Source organism: Chanos chanos, chromosome 10 (assembly GCF_902362185.1).
Source record: "Chanos chanos chromosome 10, fChaCha1.1, whole genome shotgun sequence".
NCBI classification, from domain to species: Eukaryota; Metazoa; Chordata; class Actinopteri; order Gonorynchiformes; family Chanidae; genus Chanos; species Chanos chanos.
In genome coordinates this window covers 14,055,351-14,073,340 of record NC_044504.1, presented here as the reverse complement: position 1 = coordinate 14,073,340, position 17,990 = coordinate 14,055,351, and the positions used below count along the sequence as shown (strand labels likewise).

Sequence of the window (17,990 nt, the reverse complement as noted above, 5' to 3'; positions counted from 1 at the left end):
TTTTGAATCAACAGACTTCTAACCATCTATTTTTTTGTCATTTTCTCTGCTGTGCAACATTAAAATTCAGGAATATATTTCATTAAGGGCAAACATACTAATGACTTAGATGAAAATTTCTTCAAATATGGCTTCTCATTTTTCAATACTTCGTTGCACAGTTCATTGACTTGGTTACAGTTTGCAGATGAGCAGCACAAATACCAGCAGAACAAGCAGTGAGGACCTTTGTCTTTGACCTTGTATCCTGCCATTCTAAAAGATTTACATACAGTTTAATTCCTGATTCATAGGAATTAGATATAAGTGGTCCTTGAATGATATGAGCGAAGAAGATGTGATGGTATTTATTGATATCCTCCCATTAAAAGAACACAATCAAAGCAGTTGATATAAAGTGCTGTCTTGACATGGGATCGAACATCTTTACCAATAATTGCCCAGACAACATGAAAAGATTCTGGAGGCTTAACCAAAGAAGATTGCCTGATAATGCCATATAATATATAGCCCATTGTTTTAAAGCATCTGAAATTCTCAATCCTGTAACACCCCCCCCCCCCACAAAACTCCCAGGTTGACTTTCTCGGCCCCAGTGGAGACACTGTCTTTTAAAGTGCTTACAGATTGCCTTATTACACATTACCAAAAAAAAAAAAAAAATTAAATGCACAGGAGTTTTTTTTACACAATGTCAATTATTACAGTCAAGCCACAGAGACCATCTACAGCTATTAAGCAGAGAAAGAGAAAAAGAAAAAGAAGAAGGAGAAGAAAAAAAAAAGAAACACCCCCCCGAAATCTTTATCACACAAACAAATACGCTGACATAAACAATCCGTACACAAAATATTCATCTCATGCCTTATTGCTTGTCACTTCCATACAGCCACTGATTTACGTGTTAATTTATTTATTAGAAGTGCCTGTTGACATCAGATGTCAACCCATGCTTATTACTTAAAACAAAATAAACATCACACATGTTGGCTCAAACTAAATGGCGGGTGAAAAAAAAAAAAAAAAAAAGAGTGTGAGTCCTCATTCTCTGGAGGAGAATGTGTCTCAGCTGCTTTCATCCACCAGCTTTGACCCGTTAATGCCACGATAGGTGACTCGGCTGGGCCGCACCAGGACCCCGTGCCCACCACGGCAGCTGAAGTAACGCCGGCCTCCCACCGAACCGTCGTTCTTTCCCTTGGCACTGCGCAACTCCAAGCCTAGCCAGAGACCGGGGGCAAAGTCTGCAGTGCCAATGTAACGGATGGTGCCCATCTCGTTGGCACTGCTAAGCAGCACCTGCATGCCCAGATGGAGTTTTACTGAATTGTCTGAGCCAGAGGAGGTGGTGGCACCACTCACACTTCCCTGCCCACGCCCATTAACCACGCTAGAGCCTTGCCCAAGGCCAGCACTCAGCGTGGTCCAGCGGCGACGCAGGCTGGTTGAGCGATTCCTGATAGAGTGGGACAGACAGAGGGAGAAAGAAAGAAACACAAAAAATGAATGACTGTAGTATGATAATCTTTCATAACTTGTGTTTTACAAGGATTTTTTTTTTCACACTTGTAAAAATGCATTAGTCCATCAATTTAGAACAGTGACATTTTGCTGACTAATACTGGGTACAGTGTAGCTAACACAGCCCGATAAAATACTGCCTAATTTTTACTCTGCACATCAAAATAAGTTGAGTATGGACTGGCAGTACAGGAATAGAAAATCCATTAAAAACAATTTGACATGGACTGCACATACACACACAGAGAAAAAAAAGAACAGGAAAGGAGAGAAAAAGAAAGAAAGAAAAAAACCAACAAACAACAACTCCCACCTGCTGGCTGAACTCCTGCGTGTTTGCTCTCTCTGCACAGAGATAGTTGAGGATGAGCTAAGACTGCGACGGATTTCTGATAAAGAAATACAACCATGATTTAAAGAAGTCAACATTTTTTTTTTTTCACTAAACAAAATCTAAATTAAGCCACTTCTTAAAGCCATTTAGGATAATCTAATCTAACATACACTGCCTGGCCAAAAAAAAAAAAAAAAAAAAGTCGCACACTAATATTTCGTTGGATCGCCTTTAGCTTTGATGACAGCGTGCATTCGCTGTGGCACTGTTTCGACAACCTTATGCAACATCACGACATTTACTTCCTTCCAGAGTTGCGTTAATTTTTGGCCAAGATCTCGTTGACGATGGGGGAGCCGAGCCACCCCGTAAAGCACAACCCTGAGACTCTCAGTGAGGTTCAGGTCAGTACTCCGTGGTGGCCAATTCATGCGTGAAAACGATTCCTCATGCTCCCTGAACGACTGCTTCACAATTTGAGCCTGATGAGTCTTGGCATTGTCATCCTGGAGTATGCCCATGCCATCAGGGAAGAAAAAAAATCCATTGATGTGATTACGTGGTCATTCACTACATTCAGGTACTCAGCTGACTTCATTTTATTGCTACATACATTGCTGAGCCTACAGCCGACCAGCTGAAGCAACCCCAGATCATAAAACTGCTTCCACAGCCTCCAAATCCTAATGACGCCTACTTTTTTTTGGCTAGGCAGCAAATATGTGCTACAGTTGTAGGAAAAGGAGGATGGAGGCTTTGAGATCTCACCCGAATAAGAAGTGTTTAATTTGGAGGAAGACAGCTCTGCAAGGCAATCCACTGAGCCATGAATCCTAGAAATTAAAAAAATAAAATAAATAAATAAATAAATAAGACAAAATTGTAACTGCTCAAACTGTTAGTCCTTCACACTATTAGAGCTAAGCTCTGCAAATTCTCGCATGAAAAACACAACGTGATATGTGATTTCTCAGGATCCTTGAACAGGTTTTGTAAGCAACTGTGAACAGCATGTAGCAGCATTCAGTCTCCCAATAGGACCAAACCACTTGTTTTTGTAAAAGTGACTGAAGTAGCCTGGTGGCAAGCTCCTCTGCAGCCAACAGTAATCTATGATGCTTTGAAATTCATTAAGGAGAAAAGAGAGAGCAAGGGAAAATAATCAGTAGAGACAGCCTTATCTCATTTGCAACAAGGATAAACAAAAAAAAAACCTCGGCTGCTGCTCGTTTTCTTAATGGGCCATGATCAGTCTCTGACAAGAAAGAATAGACAGAATGAATGAGGAGGTAGCTGTCTCTCCAATCTTCACTCGCAGTCAGAGTAAGAGAGAGGGGATATCTCCATTAGTGTAGCTGAGCTTGGCTTTCTGTGCTGACTCTCAGGTTAATTAGAAAGAAAGCCCGCTATGTTCCAAATGCGTTGCTTATCAATTAGCTCAAGCTGAATATGAATAGAAATCAAACAGGGCAGAGAACTAAAGGTAGGTGAAGGACTGAGAGGTCTGGAAATGAATTTACCTCCTGGAAAGAGTGGTTGACAGAACAAACGTAAGTGGAAAGGAGGAATAAAAGATAAATGAGACAGAATGTGTTGGTCTCATTTAATGACTAAGGTTAAGGCAAGATTAAAACTTTCTAATTAGTTAGAAAATAAATAATTCTGTATGTAACACTGAAATCACTTTCAGAGGGAGTCATCTAAGGCAAAATTGATAAAGTTTAGATAGGGCATGGTTTTGGATAAATGGGAACATTTGGTTTTTCTAAAAATGCTGTTTTGACACCCCTCAGCCTAAGCTTTCTACCTGTATCTGAAATAGCATTCTCTGCTGTTTGAAAGGAAACATAATGGCAAATTGTTGGTTGCTATGCAACCAGGCTGGGAGACTCATGCATAGCTGGATGACTGCATTCTCATATTGTTCAATTAATAGCAAGCTACTAGTCCTATGGAAATGCAAAACCTAAAAGTAGCAAAACTGACTAAGGTGCAACTTGGACCAAAAGTGAAAGTTAGGGCAGGGGTATGCATCGCAGATGGCAAAAATTCAGCAGCAGAGCAAGAAATATAATGCCTCATTCTGGCTTATGTGACAGCTGACAGCTTGGCTTGAAAATATACAATGTGTCAATGATATTCTAAGTTGTTATTGAATTGCTTTGAAAGTTTATTTTTTTATGGCGGTGAAGATTATGTTAGTCTGTTACTGTTGTTCTTGTTGTTTTCTAGTGGCAGGTTTTGTTCTGGGATTTTTTTTTTACCATTATTATTCAATTGTGAATTCATAAGGTTATTTTTACAATACTATTTGATGAAATACTGTTTATTTTACTTGAGTTTCTTTGTGCTGACTCCTGACTGGATTTTGATTATTTGTTGGGCAAAAGATTGAGAGTCCCACAGTTGATGGCCACCATGTTACTGCTCTACCCAGAGATCTTTAGTGGGACACAACAGTATTATATCTTTCTTTCTTTTACATTAATTTGAAAAAAAAAAAAAGAAAAAAAAAAAAAAATATATATATATATATATAAAGTTATATATATAGGTGTTTGCAAGATCAGTCTTCTAGACAAGTTATAATTTAGCATTAACATTTCTTTAGTGAGCACAGACATCTTTCAGAACTTTTTTTTTTTTTTTATTTTCTTACCGCGAGTTAGGAAAGTTCCTACATCTCTCAGTCTTTGTTTAAGAACAAAAGTGATCAGTAAAGAAGAAAGATCAAGGCACAACAAGCGAATGCATTTTCTTTTCAGAGGAGCACCTGCAGAAGGACTTAACAAGGTGCACTGATTACAACAGAACTCCCTTTGCTTTTTTTATCCTTTCTTTTCACCTTGTTTGCTTTTCTGATGAATAAGCCTGAACTAACCCTTCAAGTTGAAATTAAAACCAATTATTTAATATAAGCACTGGCCTTTTAAACATCTGTCTGACTCAACACTTTTTCCCAAGTGCCCCCATATGTGCAAAGCATAAAATAGCACTTTAATTTACTTAGTTTAATTTACTTTGTTCCAACAATTTAAAGGACAGAAGCGGCTTAATATTTTCTGTTCCAATTATTACTTCCATTTGCACAGAAACAATTACACAAAACAGTCTTGCAAATGTCACAGCAAAAATCTTACATAGATACAGCAGTTTTAAAAGTGCTCTATTAAAGCAGAAGCAAATAGATAAATAAATAAATAAATAAATAAATAAATAAATAAACAAACAATGCATGCATGCATGGGTGTCAATATTTCTACATATCGTCTATAACCATTCTGTGCTGTATGACTCTGCTCTAACCCAATACTGTGTTATTTGTTTCAGATAGTGAAGACTGTGGTGATATACTAGTCGTTGATGATAAATAAAATGATCCATCAGTCGATTATTAAAATCACAAAACAGCGGTAAGGGCTGTGAAAAATGATTCTTATAATTGTGTATTTTTCTTACTTTGTATTACAAGCACCTACCTTTGTACTCGAGATGGTGGGGCAAAGATGCCATGGTTAGAGGGACAGGTAAAGTACTTTATTCCTGCGACAGAGCCATCATTCTTCCCACATGGTTTGTCCAGTTCTATTCCCAACCAGAGCCCTGCAAGGCAAACACACACACACACACACACACACACACAAAAACAAGTGACCAAACTAAACTGCAAAAAAATTACTTGTTGATAATGTTTTACAATGTATGTTGGGTAGACATCAAACTATATTCATAAAAATAATGCAACAAAATCCAAAAGAATCAGTCTATAAACCAACCATGTGTTCAGGAAGTGTTCAATCAGACAGGCTCAATCACAAAAACACAGACACAGCTATGGTCCAAGGGTTACAGTTTAAACACACATACACTGTTAAGCGAAAACCACCTATTGCACAGATACAAAAGAACTCCACTAATCTACACTATTCTCAAGTGTGGATGCTCACTGTGATGGTGAGAACTGCATGTAAAGTGAAGTGTATTAGTGCATTATTCATATTTCTCCTAAAAAAAAAACTAAGTAAGAATTCATCCCACAACCTAGTCAGAGAAATGTAAAGCTGAAATGAAATGAAAAATGAAAAGCTATGCAGGCTAAAAAACAATACTTTCATCACTCATTAAACCGCAAATATCTCACATTAAATTCAAATTTTTGGACAAGGGTGTATAATGAAGAAAGGAAAGGGGGGAAAAAAGACATCTGCGATCACAGAAGTAATTCTGACAGACCATCTGCACACACTAAAATACAAAAGAATAGCAGGTCTCCTGTGTTCCACTGCAGCAGCTCACAGCTCCAACAGGAGCCTCACTGGACAGTAACATCTTGCTGGTGAGGTTCCCAGTTATTTTTATTATTTATTTAGGATTAAGAATTCATGAATCATTGGGGGTTTAATCTTCCATTTCACATCAAGCTGCCCTGCCTGACAGCTATGATTTGAACATCAAAAACTCAGGGAAATAGAATCCCAGAAAAGTTGCGGTAGGATGGAGAATTCTTCCTGATTGTAATTTCTTTCTCTGTCATTGTTTTTTGGCATTTCATAACTCACTCAAAACCTAGCTTTTGTATATAGCTTTTAGTACTGAATAATCAGTTATTTATTTATCAATAAGAAAACATAAATGAATGCAGTGTTAGCTCAATCTTGACTGTGATATTTGTGAAAATTAAAATAATGACTTACAGCTGACTACAGACAAATATGAACATACCCACAGACAAACTGACAGAGTCTAAAACTGCTGTATCTATTTGTTGCGTATCTTAAATCACCAATCCATTATCTGACTTCAGAAATTCTACCAAGTAGAGAATATGAGCTTCTATGTTTATCTGGTAAATCAACAGCTGTCACTTCAGTGTGCCTGCAAAAATAATAGAGAAGCAATTTTTAGAGTGGCAACAGTGGGTGTTGCATGATGATTGCTTGAAAACTGCTGGCTGTTTGTGTTGTGTCATTCAGTCTGAAGGAAGCAGCGGCACTTTATTAGCCACACCACACCCCCAGTACGCACTGCCATTTACAGCAAAACTGAGTTAAGATGAAGGTAAATGATGAGCTCAAGTCACTTCAATCTATTACAGGTAGTTCCATTATAAAATACCTCTATACCAAAGACCATAGAATATAGTGAGTTCCGTAGTTTAGTGAAATCACTGAGTGACAAAAATGAAAACCTTAGCTTGATACTGAATACCTTACTTTCCTCTCCAGTGAATAGTGTGAATCACTTTGACACTCTACTGAACCATCTGTATAACCATGCTGAAGACTGTGTTATATTGTGTATGAATATTGTGTATGAATAGCACACTACGGAACATCGTGTAGAACGTTACGATACTACTGAATACTGTGTGTGATAGTAACACACACACTACGGGATATTGTGTAGGACACAAGGGTCCCACTGAATACTGTGTGTAACATTAACACATTGAATGTATGTAAATATATTTATTCAACTAAGGCTGTGAGAGGGTGTTAAGAATTATTCTGAAGTTTGTAACTGAAGTCTAATGCTGAAAGTATCTGACCTGGTGCAAAGCTGGTCTTGCCATAGAAACGGACAACGCCAGTCCTCTGTCCCACCACCAGCACTCGCTCTCCCAAATGCACCTCAGGACCCTCACATACAGAGCTGCTTGCTGAAGGGGTCCTGCTTCTGGTACCTGTACAAGTAGAAATCTGGTTCTATTCTTTTACTGATACCGTCATACCTCCATATAATCATTTACCAAATGACAAAATATTTATCAATTTTCAAACAACTACCAAAACATCCAACACCATGCTCAAGTTAATATTCTTATATTTAATTCAGACTATAACATTTTTAGGTAACTTTTTAATCTTGCAACAAGTATTTTAAACCTGAGTACACGAATTTTAATTTTCCTCTGCTCAATGCAGATCTGCCCCTGAAATCTTAATACCAGAGCGTGGTGTGCTGGTCATAGAGCGTGGAGGTGGGGGTGGGGGTGTGGGTCTGGAGCTAGGATGGGACCGTTCCTGGAGAGGGCGAAGGGGGGGTCGCTGACGTGGTAATGGGCGAGGGGGTCTAGCGCCTGGTCCATGTCTTGAGTCTAGTGAAGATGAGGAGGTTGAACAGCTGCGAGAAAGAGCACCTGTGAGTTGAGAAGGAAGACATGAAGATTAGAAAAACAATCAAACAAACCGAGAAACCCAACATTTCCTCTGAAGGGGACAGTCTAACTGAGACAATTCTGGAACAGCTAGTCTACAACAGCATAATGAAACCCAACACAACTGACTCACAAAGTATCTTTGTGTTAGAGAATCTACACATAAGAAAGAAAACTGATTTCACAGAAATATTCCTTGAAATGGTTTGCTTTATCCATTAGCACAGAATGGAAAAAGTAAAAAAAAAAAAAAAAAAAAGAAACATTGCCATAAGATGCATCTTCCATTTTTATTTATTTATTTATTTATTTATTGTTTTCATTATTTTTATTGCACAAAGAGGAATATCCTACCAGTTTGGGCAGGACTACTGCTTAATTTAATAAATGGTAGAGATGAATACAACAGAAAATTATGAGCACATTTTTGATCTACATATGAATTGCAGACACACGGTCACCTTGTAGGCTGTTAGATAACTGCCCAAGGCTTGGCAAGACAAAACAGAGATCTAATGAGGTCTAAAAGGTCTCTTGTATAGGATTTACACAAGAGAACTCTTTACATTACGGAGATCTGGGACTTGCCATCAAATGCTTCAAAAGGCATTTGGAAGGGGAAGGCCTCATTACATGCTCTCATTCAGAGACCTTCATGGGCCAGGGGGTTCATTAGTGAAACAAGTCAGGGGGGCTAACTGATCAATGTGAGCCATGTCCTTGCCAGTGGACTGTGCTGCTCAGAGTACAGTCTGAGGCTAAGGCTAAGGTACTAGCGAAAAAATGTCTATAAAAATCTGTGATGCAAAACACTGAGGAGATCAGAACAATTTCTGAGCGTGGTAAAATCCAGTTAACCTCAACAGAACAACCTTGAACACTTACATACAGTGCAACCAGACTGTTGAAAATGTTTAGCAAATCTGTATAAAGTGAATTATTCAGGGTTTGTTACAATATAAAATGTACATAAGGTGTACATAAGGTGTGAGAGATGTGCGAGATTTTTTTAGTTTAGAAGCTGATATTTATACAAGCAATATATGGAATATAGAGTAAACGGTTATATTTGACTACGACAGAAGTTGCAAACTCAACCATATTGGCATCTATGCATAGTAATTGGGAGTCTTTCTTCTGATTTAAGTTAAATTATCCACAGAAATTAAGTATGCCCAATTAAACATAAACTGAAGACAGAGTATACCTGATGGAGTGACTGAACTTTATCACTGAAAAACTGCAACACAGATATAAAGTAAGAAATTTAAATATGTATATTTAGCATGGACATTTCACATGCTCAGCACCAGTAAAACGAGGAAAACAAGCACCAGTAAAACCAGCAAAAAATATCTTACTCTGCGTCTCTCTTCCCACCTCTCATTGATGAATTAAACTGATATAACAGCAACAGTACAATGACATCATGTTTCAAAGAGAGTTAATGGTTATTTCACAATCCACTCATAAATGGACAATAATTCAGTACTTAATCTCACTCTAGAGGCTAATGATTGATAATAGATGGTACACATGAGCTGAAATATTTTAATAATATATCTGCTATTTTACATTCAGTGCAAATTCGGTCAATTTGGTATCAATGTTTGGACAACATGGGATTTCAGGCTCAGTGAATCTCATTAAATAAATTTCAAAGTAATCTACTCATAAAAGTATACAGCAGCAGAATTCTCCAATCTAGCAACAAATCTAACCTTTAGTTATGAAAACCCTGACACTAACACAACAATGTTAGAGGGTGATTATGGAGACAGCTCCAGGAAATGGTCCAATTATCTATATCTATAGATATATTTAATATACCAGGTAGACGTTCTCTGTTTGCATTGAGAAGAATAAGCATTAAAATTAATAGGGATCTGACTGAAATATAAAACCCTGGTATTAAAATATAGATCCATAATACACACACAGACAGACACACACACACACACACACAGACATGAAAAGCTCCTTCAGCTTACCATATCTCAAGAGCTGCTTTACCACTTTTTCAAATTTATGTCAGGATCACAGAAGTAACAAATAGCATTCATAAAGAGAACACTGAACGACAATCTTAGACTTTCAAGGCCTTTTTCCAGCACTAAATTTCCATTTTCAAGGACTCCACACAATAAAAGCATTTTACCCAGGTGATTTTTTTTTTTTATAGCATAGCACTTATCGAACAGCACTTATCAAAAATGCTTATTTTTGGTCACATTTGTATACTGAATAAATGTATGATACATACATAGTATGATATATGCACAATATATTACTTTTTCATTTTTTTCTTTGTTTGTTTTGTTTTGTTTTGGGGCCACTGTTCAAAAAAAAAAGATTAAGTGTCTAAGACAGAGTCTTAGACTTTGAGAATAAATTCAAAATATTTTTGAAAAGTTCATTTTGTCCTAGATTTGGTGCTCAGAAAAAGTTCTATATAATGCTGCTTTACAGTTTGAGATTGTTAAGTGGCATTAATGTATTTTGGGAAAAAGACTTTTATATAACTTGTTCTGAGAACATAATAAGACCTTTCAGTGGGGTGATTAAGGACTACCTGGCACATTGTCAGTTATCACAATCATGATTCTTCCTAAAGACAGTAAAGACCCTCAATTATGTTCTTCTTAAAGACCACTCTCTTCTTTAAGCACTGATTACAAAATAACAGCCAACTTTTTAGTCTTTTGGTTTGAAATGATTATACTCTTAACCATCTTCACTCATCAGACAGGCTAAATGAAAAAAAGACAGGGACTTTTCAAAATCTCCTAACTCCTTTTGGGTTTCCATATATGTTCAAGTAATCATCACAAGGCAAATGTCGAGAATCTCCAGTTTCACATCTAAATTGTCTTTAGCTGTCCACCCTTTAAAAATGGCTCTCCAAAAATTCAAAACGATTATTGCAAAATGGTTTTGACTTTAGCTCAACTGAACAATTTTTATATGCTGATGGATACTTTAAATAATAGATCTATGGATCTGTGTTGCTCAGGTGGTGTAGTGGAATTACCACCCTGCCCGTATGCGGAGATTTTCAGTTCCCAGGGTTGCCACTGGCTGGGCTGGTGCTCAGGGAGGCTCAGCCAGACAGGGTACACTCCCCATTATCGCACTTCAGCTACTCCCAGAGTCAGTGGGGCGTCTGCGGAGTTGCAGGAGAATTCAGGGAATTAATGTGAGCTTTGGCACACACAATGTGCCAGAGAAAACGCTTGTATGCTGGATTGTGAAAAGACACAGTAGCTGACTTATATGTGTTGGAGAACATATTAGAATAGAACAATGAGAGTAAACTCCTATGCGGAGGACTGAAAATATGCCACCGAATATAACAAAGTCTCAAAAGATGATTCAACAGACACAATGAAAATGAACTCTGAGAGACTCGCCTAGGAATTCATACGAAACCACTATTGGAAGATGTCCCTAATTCAAATTCTTCCACATTCCCAAAAGAAATAGAAACTAATTTGAATATAAGGAAAGACATTTTACAGAACTTGTTTCACTTCCCATTACTGTGAAAATAAAAAAGTAATAAGACGAATTTGCTTCACTGTCCCAGCTGTAAACATGAAATAGCAATCTCAGACACATCTTAGGGGGGAGTCAATAAATCAACTACAAGCTGAGAGGGAAGTAATTTCTGCAACCCAAATAATTATTCATATAAAAGTTCCTTCTGAGTGATGAATAAATATCATATATTTATGTTAATGAGCACAGGGGAAAAAGTTCTTTAACATACCTGTTTACACTAAACTCACACCAACAAAAAGCAATAATTCACTTCATGTTAAGCTTCATACTAATGTTCATTGTAGTCATTCATAATAATTCTGTAGCATCCACAGAGTAATGAATAAAATGTGCCTCCCACAGGTGCAAATAACATAGTACAGGACAGCCTCCTGTGACAGAACCCAGCTAGCACTAAGCACAGATCAAATCTATTAAATAGATAGTATCTCTAACTCATAAATGTGGATGGATGGCTGTTGCTCCTGCTTTGAGGCTTGAGTTGTGGTCAAAATGAGTTGTTGTGGTCAATATGTGAAAATATGTCACCTACACGAGACCAGAGTTCTAGACATCACTCATACAGTCCTTCAAGTGCACAAACATACAGTGAAAAAGCCTATGAGCCTATTGTAGTGTCTTGGTTTCCCTAAGTTAACTGGTGGCTCTATAGAGAAACATAAAAAATTGAATTACTTCGTGCATATAACATAACTGAGTGCAAAAAGCTAAAAGTGATGTTAAAAAGATTGATCATAAGCAATAAGACTTGCAAGGAATAAAATTCACAGGCAGTAAAATCAGATTAATAAAAATGGCTAGCCTAATTGCTGCAGCGTAATTCATGTGTTATTCTGGGGCAATGACCTCATTTTCTAAATGCAACGCTTTTTATTGAGATGCAATATGTTGTACATATTGAAATGTTATTTTTATAGGCATGTTTTTAAATATCATGACACTCTTCCTTCGTTAGGCATTCAGACAGCATTCAGAGGAACCGTTCAAAATGTTAAGATGTTCTAAAGGCCAAATTTTAAGTTCTAAATATGCATGTCTTGTCTTGACCTTAAATGCCAGAGTATCTAATGCCTACCGACAAAGGTCAGTCTATGTCTTCACCACAAATATGTAATACAACAGCAATAACATGACACTGAACCTCTTCTGTAAAACATCAGAAGAGGCCTTTAAATATCAGTTTGTAAAGTTTCCTGATGGTGTCAGTCTCTTCATGGACCTCAACTTTAGACAGAAACGCAAAACAATAAATCAGTAGTCAGATATATTTGCCAGACGTTACATCTGAATAGTTGTTCATAACAAAATCTGAACTGTGGGCTTTAAAATAAAACATTTGGTCCAGTGGCATGTTTTTTTTTTTTTTTATTCTTTCCTAAAAAGCCTAGCCTGTCGAATTCTAACGCAATTTTCAATTCAGCTACAAACTGGATTGAAGTTAAAATACAAGTGCAGTCATACTTAAAACAAGATGACATGTCATCCTGACAGTGCACTGCAGAAGTAACTGGAGATTTTTTTTTTTTTTGGTTAACTGAGTAGGGACATATGACAACATTTTAACATGTCCATAACATTGGGGAAAGGTAAGCCTTTTCCTACAATAAACACTGCAATAAAATAACACTGCAATTGTCTTTATTGTTGGCCCAACTGGTTATATCACGATCAATGAGGGTGAAAGTATGCAGACTTTAAAACTGAGACTGTGAAGGAGCTTATTAAAAATGCCATTAATGGACAAACGGCCAGCAGGACTTCTCATATTCTTCTCACGTCTGGAGTAAGATGCACCCAGAGGGGCATGCACAACCAAGCCACTGCTGAGCTGATTGGAAGACTTCAGGAAACTGAAATTTCTTTTGTTGACTGAAATTAGAAGCCTGTTCCCATTACTGCAGTAAAATGACACTGTGTGTGGTTTGGAAGCTGTAATTGTTGGGAATGATAACTCAGCAGATTCACAGTGTGGCTTACATGCTGCCCCAGGTGTGTGTTATATTACACAGTCACAGAGGGTTAGGCTGAGTCACTGAGGTGAATCAGAGAGTGTTTGTACCTTCTCCAGGAAAGCTTGTGAATTGTAAGATGTACGTGAGTATGAGGAAAAGAGCCAGTTAAGGTCAGAGCCACAAGTAAACCTCTCTCCCTCAGCTTTAAAAAATACACTGATGATTATTGCTTTGAAGCTTTAGCTTTCTTGCAAGGCTGTCTGACTTCCTACACTGTTGTTGGTGGTGCAAATCCTGCATAGGGTGAATCCATCACGTTGGTGCCCTGACCTGAAAATGGAGTGAGGTCTAAGGGGCTGAGTGAAATACTCCCTTCCATGAGGTCAGCAGCTCAAAAGACAAGAATGGAGAGGAGTGAATAAAGAACAGAGAGACAAAAGAGCCTTCATAGATCCTTTCAAAGACAGAAAGAAGAGCTGAAGAAGATCTCCCTTAACTCTCAAGGAAAGAGAATAGAGAAAAAGTTTTACAAGGTTTACATTACATTCATCTACTATGAAGGTAGTATATTTATAATGCAGAACCAATTTACTCCCTGAACAAATTTACCAAATAACTGCATTTACCATTTACTAAAAAACTACAAATTCTTCTCAACTTGATGCCGATTTTTAGATCTTTACGTTTAAAATATAACAGCACAAGGTGAAGGGCAATTTACCCGAGGGGTTATAAATGTTTCAAATAACACCTTGAGAAAGTCTTGAAAAACAAATTAAAAAATAAGCAAGAATAAAGAATGGACCCGAATTTGAAGAGGAGCAACACGCCTGTGCCAGGGCTGAAGGCTGAGCTCTAAGCAGTCAGTTTTATCACCGGTGGATATTGAGAGCCATATGTTTGCATTTAGCAATAAGAGTGACCAGCACTTTAGCCCTGAAAGAAAATTCAATAACACTGTCCACCCTTGAGATCTAAAAAAAAAAAAAAAAAAAGATTTGAAACATTCATCCACATCTAGTGTGAGACCCGAACAAACAAATGTACACTTACACGCTTAGATGCCAGTGAAAATGCTATAAATGAAGACTGCTGCCCACACAGGTTATGCCCTACAGCAGCCTGTCTCTGTGCTGACGGGGGCGGCAGGAGTAATAGGGGTATAAAGAGAGACTACAGGAGTAATAGGGCTGGAGAGGAAGGTGTTGTGCTGTACATCTGTGTTATAGCAGTAATAGTTCTGTGGGTACTGCAAAGAGCACGTAGCTCAGGAAGAGGTCCTGACAAATGCTAGTCCCGCAGGGGCACCATGCTTTCAAACAACTGCTATAAAACACTTAACTCCATGTATGTTGTATTATGTATGGGACTATGTGTCACTCTGTTCCCTGTGGGTGAGTAGGCATGTGTGTTTGTGATCAGATAAACATGGATGTGTGTGTCCAGAGAGTGTGTGAGTCTGTGTGTCTGTGTGTGTGTTTCTGTATGCTTATTCAGAATTATTATTACTGTATGTATTCTATGTACACAAGAGTATCTGGGCTTGAAAATGCTAATATTCAATTACGTTCACATCACTGTCTATATGCAGGACATCGTGAATGCGTGTGCGTCTCCTGTGTGTTTTGTGCAGTACCAGTCAGCACACTGGCGTGTGTGTTTTGTGTGTGAGAACAGACTGTAATGAACAGGTGATAATAACACTGCAGTACCATTAGAACTCTCAATAAAAGCTACAGACTGAGTCTTTAATCACTGTACCTTGTGTTCTCTTTGGCTAATTTAATCTGTCAAGTGTGCCCTCAGGTCTACTCTCGCATTCAGACTGCTTCAAAAAAAGATTCGCTGCTCCAATCTGCAGTTCAGAATTTCCAGTAGTCATCCAGGGGTCACATGGGTTTGTTTGAGGGGATACCTGTGTTGACTTTAGATGTAGCTCGATTCAGGTCGACACGCCGAGGTGGCCTAGTGGGACCTGAGTTCAGTCGTGGGTTGGGTCGCCGCCGATCCGAGGCTTTGCTTATCTTTGAGAGTGGAGCAAAGATACCTGAAACAAATAAAGAAAGAGCGATATAGATCCTGTTACTCGTTTTGAGCAGCAAGACTTGCCGAGAATTCATGCGTTCACACATGACACGAAAATCCTGGAAAGGCGGTATGTGAGGTCTAATTTACACTGCAACAGACATTTTGGGGGAAAAAAAATCACGGGCAAACAGACGATCAGGTATTGATTTGTTCATAATCTTATTCATTTACAGCACGTTTGGTAAACAACAATGTTGTTGCATACAATACTGGGTTCACTAGTTTGCAAGCTTTTGTTTTCAATATAAATCTCCAAGCCCAACTTGCTATGCGCAAATTGTAGGACAAACGCATAATAACAAATGTCCTTCTCTTATTCGGCAGTTTAAAAGATTCATTCACACTTGAGACTACGCAGATTTTTTTCAGAAAATTACTGGATGAACTTTTCCAGAATTTCCACTCTTGTCTCGTGTTCACACGTGACTGTGCTTTGGAACATTGCAAGAGCATTTACAAGTCAAGCTCTATTGATGGAGATTGACTTGGAAGAGATTTCCTCTCCAGTGCTGATCAAGAGCCTCGCCGTTGTCTTACCGTGCTTCATGGGACAGGAGAAGTACTGGACGCCCGCTACAGACCCGTCATTTTTTCCTTCTGGCTGTGGAAGTTCCACCCCTGCCCAGAGGCCGCCAGCAAAATCAGTACCCCCACAGAACCGCAAGGTACCCACCTATGCAGACACACACACACACAGAAATATGCCCACACACAAAGGCAGGGAAATCACACATCACTTCTTTTTCTGACTCATATAATGGTGTCATGGGGCCAAAACATTAGGCATTTAATAAAGGCCGTAAACAGAGAGAGAGAAAGAGAGATCTTTGGAGGATTGCAAGTGAAATAGCTTTCTGACCATGTGCCTTGAAAAGAGATAATATGCATTCAATAGACCTGTTTCCACACTCTCTTTATCTTGTTCAGTTCTCTAGAGAGCAATGAAAACAGATTACTACTTTATTCTTAGGTGCTCAGCTGCGCGCCGGCTTGTGTTTAAGGCCAGAGACGGCCTCCCTCCTGAAAACAGGCCATGTTTTGTTGCATGTCTACAATCAAAAACAGGCAAATGAGCTGGGATAAAAATTATTTTAAAAGTAAAATAAAGATCAAAGAGTGAGGCTGGTGCCAGAGCGCCCCCGAGATAATGGGGTTTTGATTAGCCAATCTGCCAATTCTTGCTGCTCAGCACGTCTTAGTCCTAGTGTGCCGTAGGATTTCATTAATGCCATATTCTTTGGGAGCAAGAGTGTGACTGGATGCGTATGTGGATGTATGTGTGTGTGTGTGTGTGTGTGTGTGTGTGTGTGTGTGTGTGGCTGGACTTTAAGTATTCTCTCAGCAAGACACAACACAGATCACAGCGGCTTTAATTCCCTCAACTGGGACTCTTCTTCCCCCATCATGTTCCCTGAGTCTTCTCACCCTCTGCATTTTAAAGCACAGTGTGGGCCCCTTCAGGAAAATCATCCAGGAATGATTGGGCCCTCCATGACCACTGCAAAACTCCTATATTTTCTTAATAGACTTAAAAGACAAGCATTTCTACTGAATGTAGCTCAAACCATTTCAGTCCGTTTTTAACTAAAACCCAAAATCTGTGCTGGGAGTGGTCATTGTCGGTTTTCAATCTAACTGCTCAGCCAATGACTGACCAGTTCACATTTTGAGGTCTGTCTAACATTGATTTAAATAATCCTTGACTATGTGGATATTTTGTCGCATTTTTTTTTACAGGTATAACTCCCTATTAGGTGCGGGGATTAATGTTACTTATGCAGTAATATGCTTTATTGTGATGCAACAATGACTTATATTACTGCATCACTGACCTAAATCCCTGAACTTAATCAAAAGAAATTGGAATAAATTCACCCACTGATAACCATAGAAGTGTAAGACTCTGAAAGCTTGATCCTCAGATCTTCAAACAGATTTATTTTTTCTCATCAGAGATCAGCACACAAACAGTTATGACATTCTGGGGTAAAACTAATAGGATCTACATTGTAAACACTGCATTATAACACAGTGAGAGAGTTAAGGGACCTGAGGAACTGTTTCCGTCAATACTAGGGGTGTAACAGTAAACAGAAGTCACGGTTCGGTTCACACCACGGTTTGGACATCACGGTTCAGTGCGAGTTTGGTACAACAGGAAAAAAGCAACAAAACACCGAATACGCTTAACGGCTAGGTTTCCTTCATTTCTTTGGAACAGACAGTGGTGCAGGTTACAGTTTGTTCCACCTAGTGTCATATAGTCTGCCTGAGGTAGTTGGTACAGCCTGCAGTGCATTAAATGTACCATAGAATGAAAATCACGATTTTCCTTGTCCCTTTGAATTGACTGAGATGAATGTGCTATGTTAACATT

The 17,990-nt window shown here is 38.4% G+C and overlaps 1 protein-coding gene across 2 annotated transcripts in view; it reads right to left on the bottom strand.

Moving 5' to 3' along the window:
• Nucleotides 1–785: 785 nt before the first annotated feature.
• The window catches only part of zgc:103755 (CAP-Gly domain-containing linker protein 4), a 40,572-nt gene continuing 23,367 nt past the window's right edge, over nt 786–17,990 (bottom strand). For both annotated transcript variants that reach the window (XM_030787083.1, XM_030787084.1), the window contains exons 8-15: nt 16,151–16,286; nt 15,441–15,572; nt 7,803–7,994; nt 7,404–7,538; nt 5,335–5,458; nt 2,624–2,688; nt 1,835–1,910; nt 786–1,456 (exon numbers count right to left, since the gene is read on the bottom strand). In XM_030787083.1, the coding sequence (XP_030642943.1) occupies nt 1,066–1,456; nt 1,835–1,910; nt 2,624–2,688; nt 5,335–5,458; nt 7,404–7,538; nt 7,803–7,994; nt 15,441–15,572; nt 16,151–16,286 (1,251 nt within the window). In that variant the 3' untranslated portion in view covers nt 786–1,065. The remainder of the gene's footprint in view (nt 1,457–1,834; nt 1,911–2,623; nt 2,689–5,334; nt 5,459–7,403; nt 7,539–7,802; nt 7,995–15,440; nt 15,573–16,150; nt 16,287–17,990) is intronic.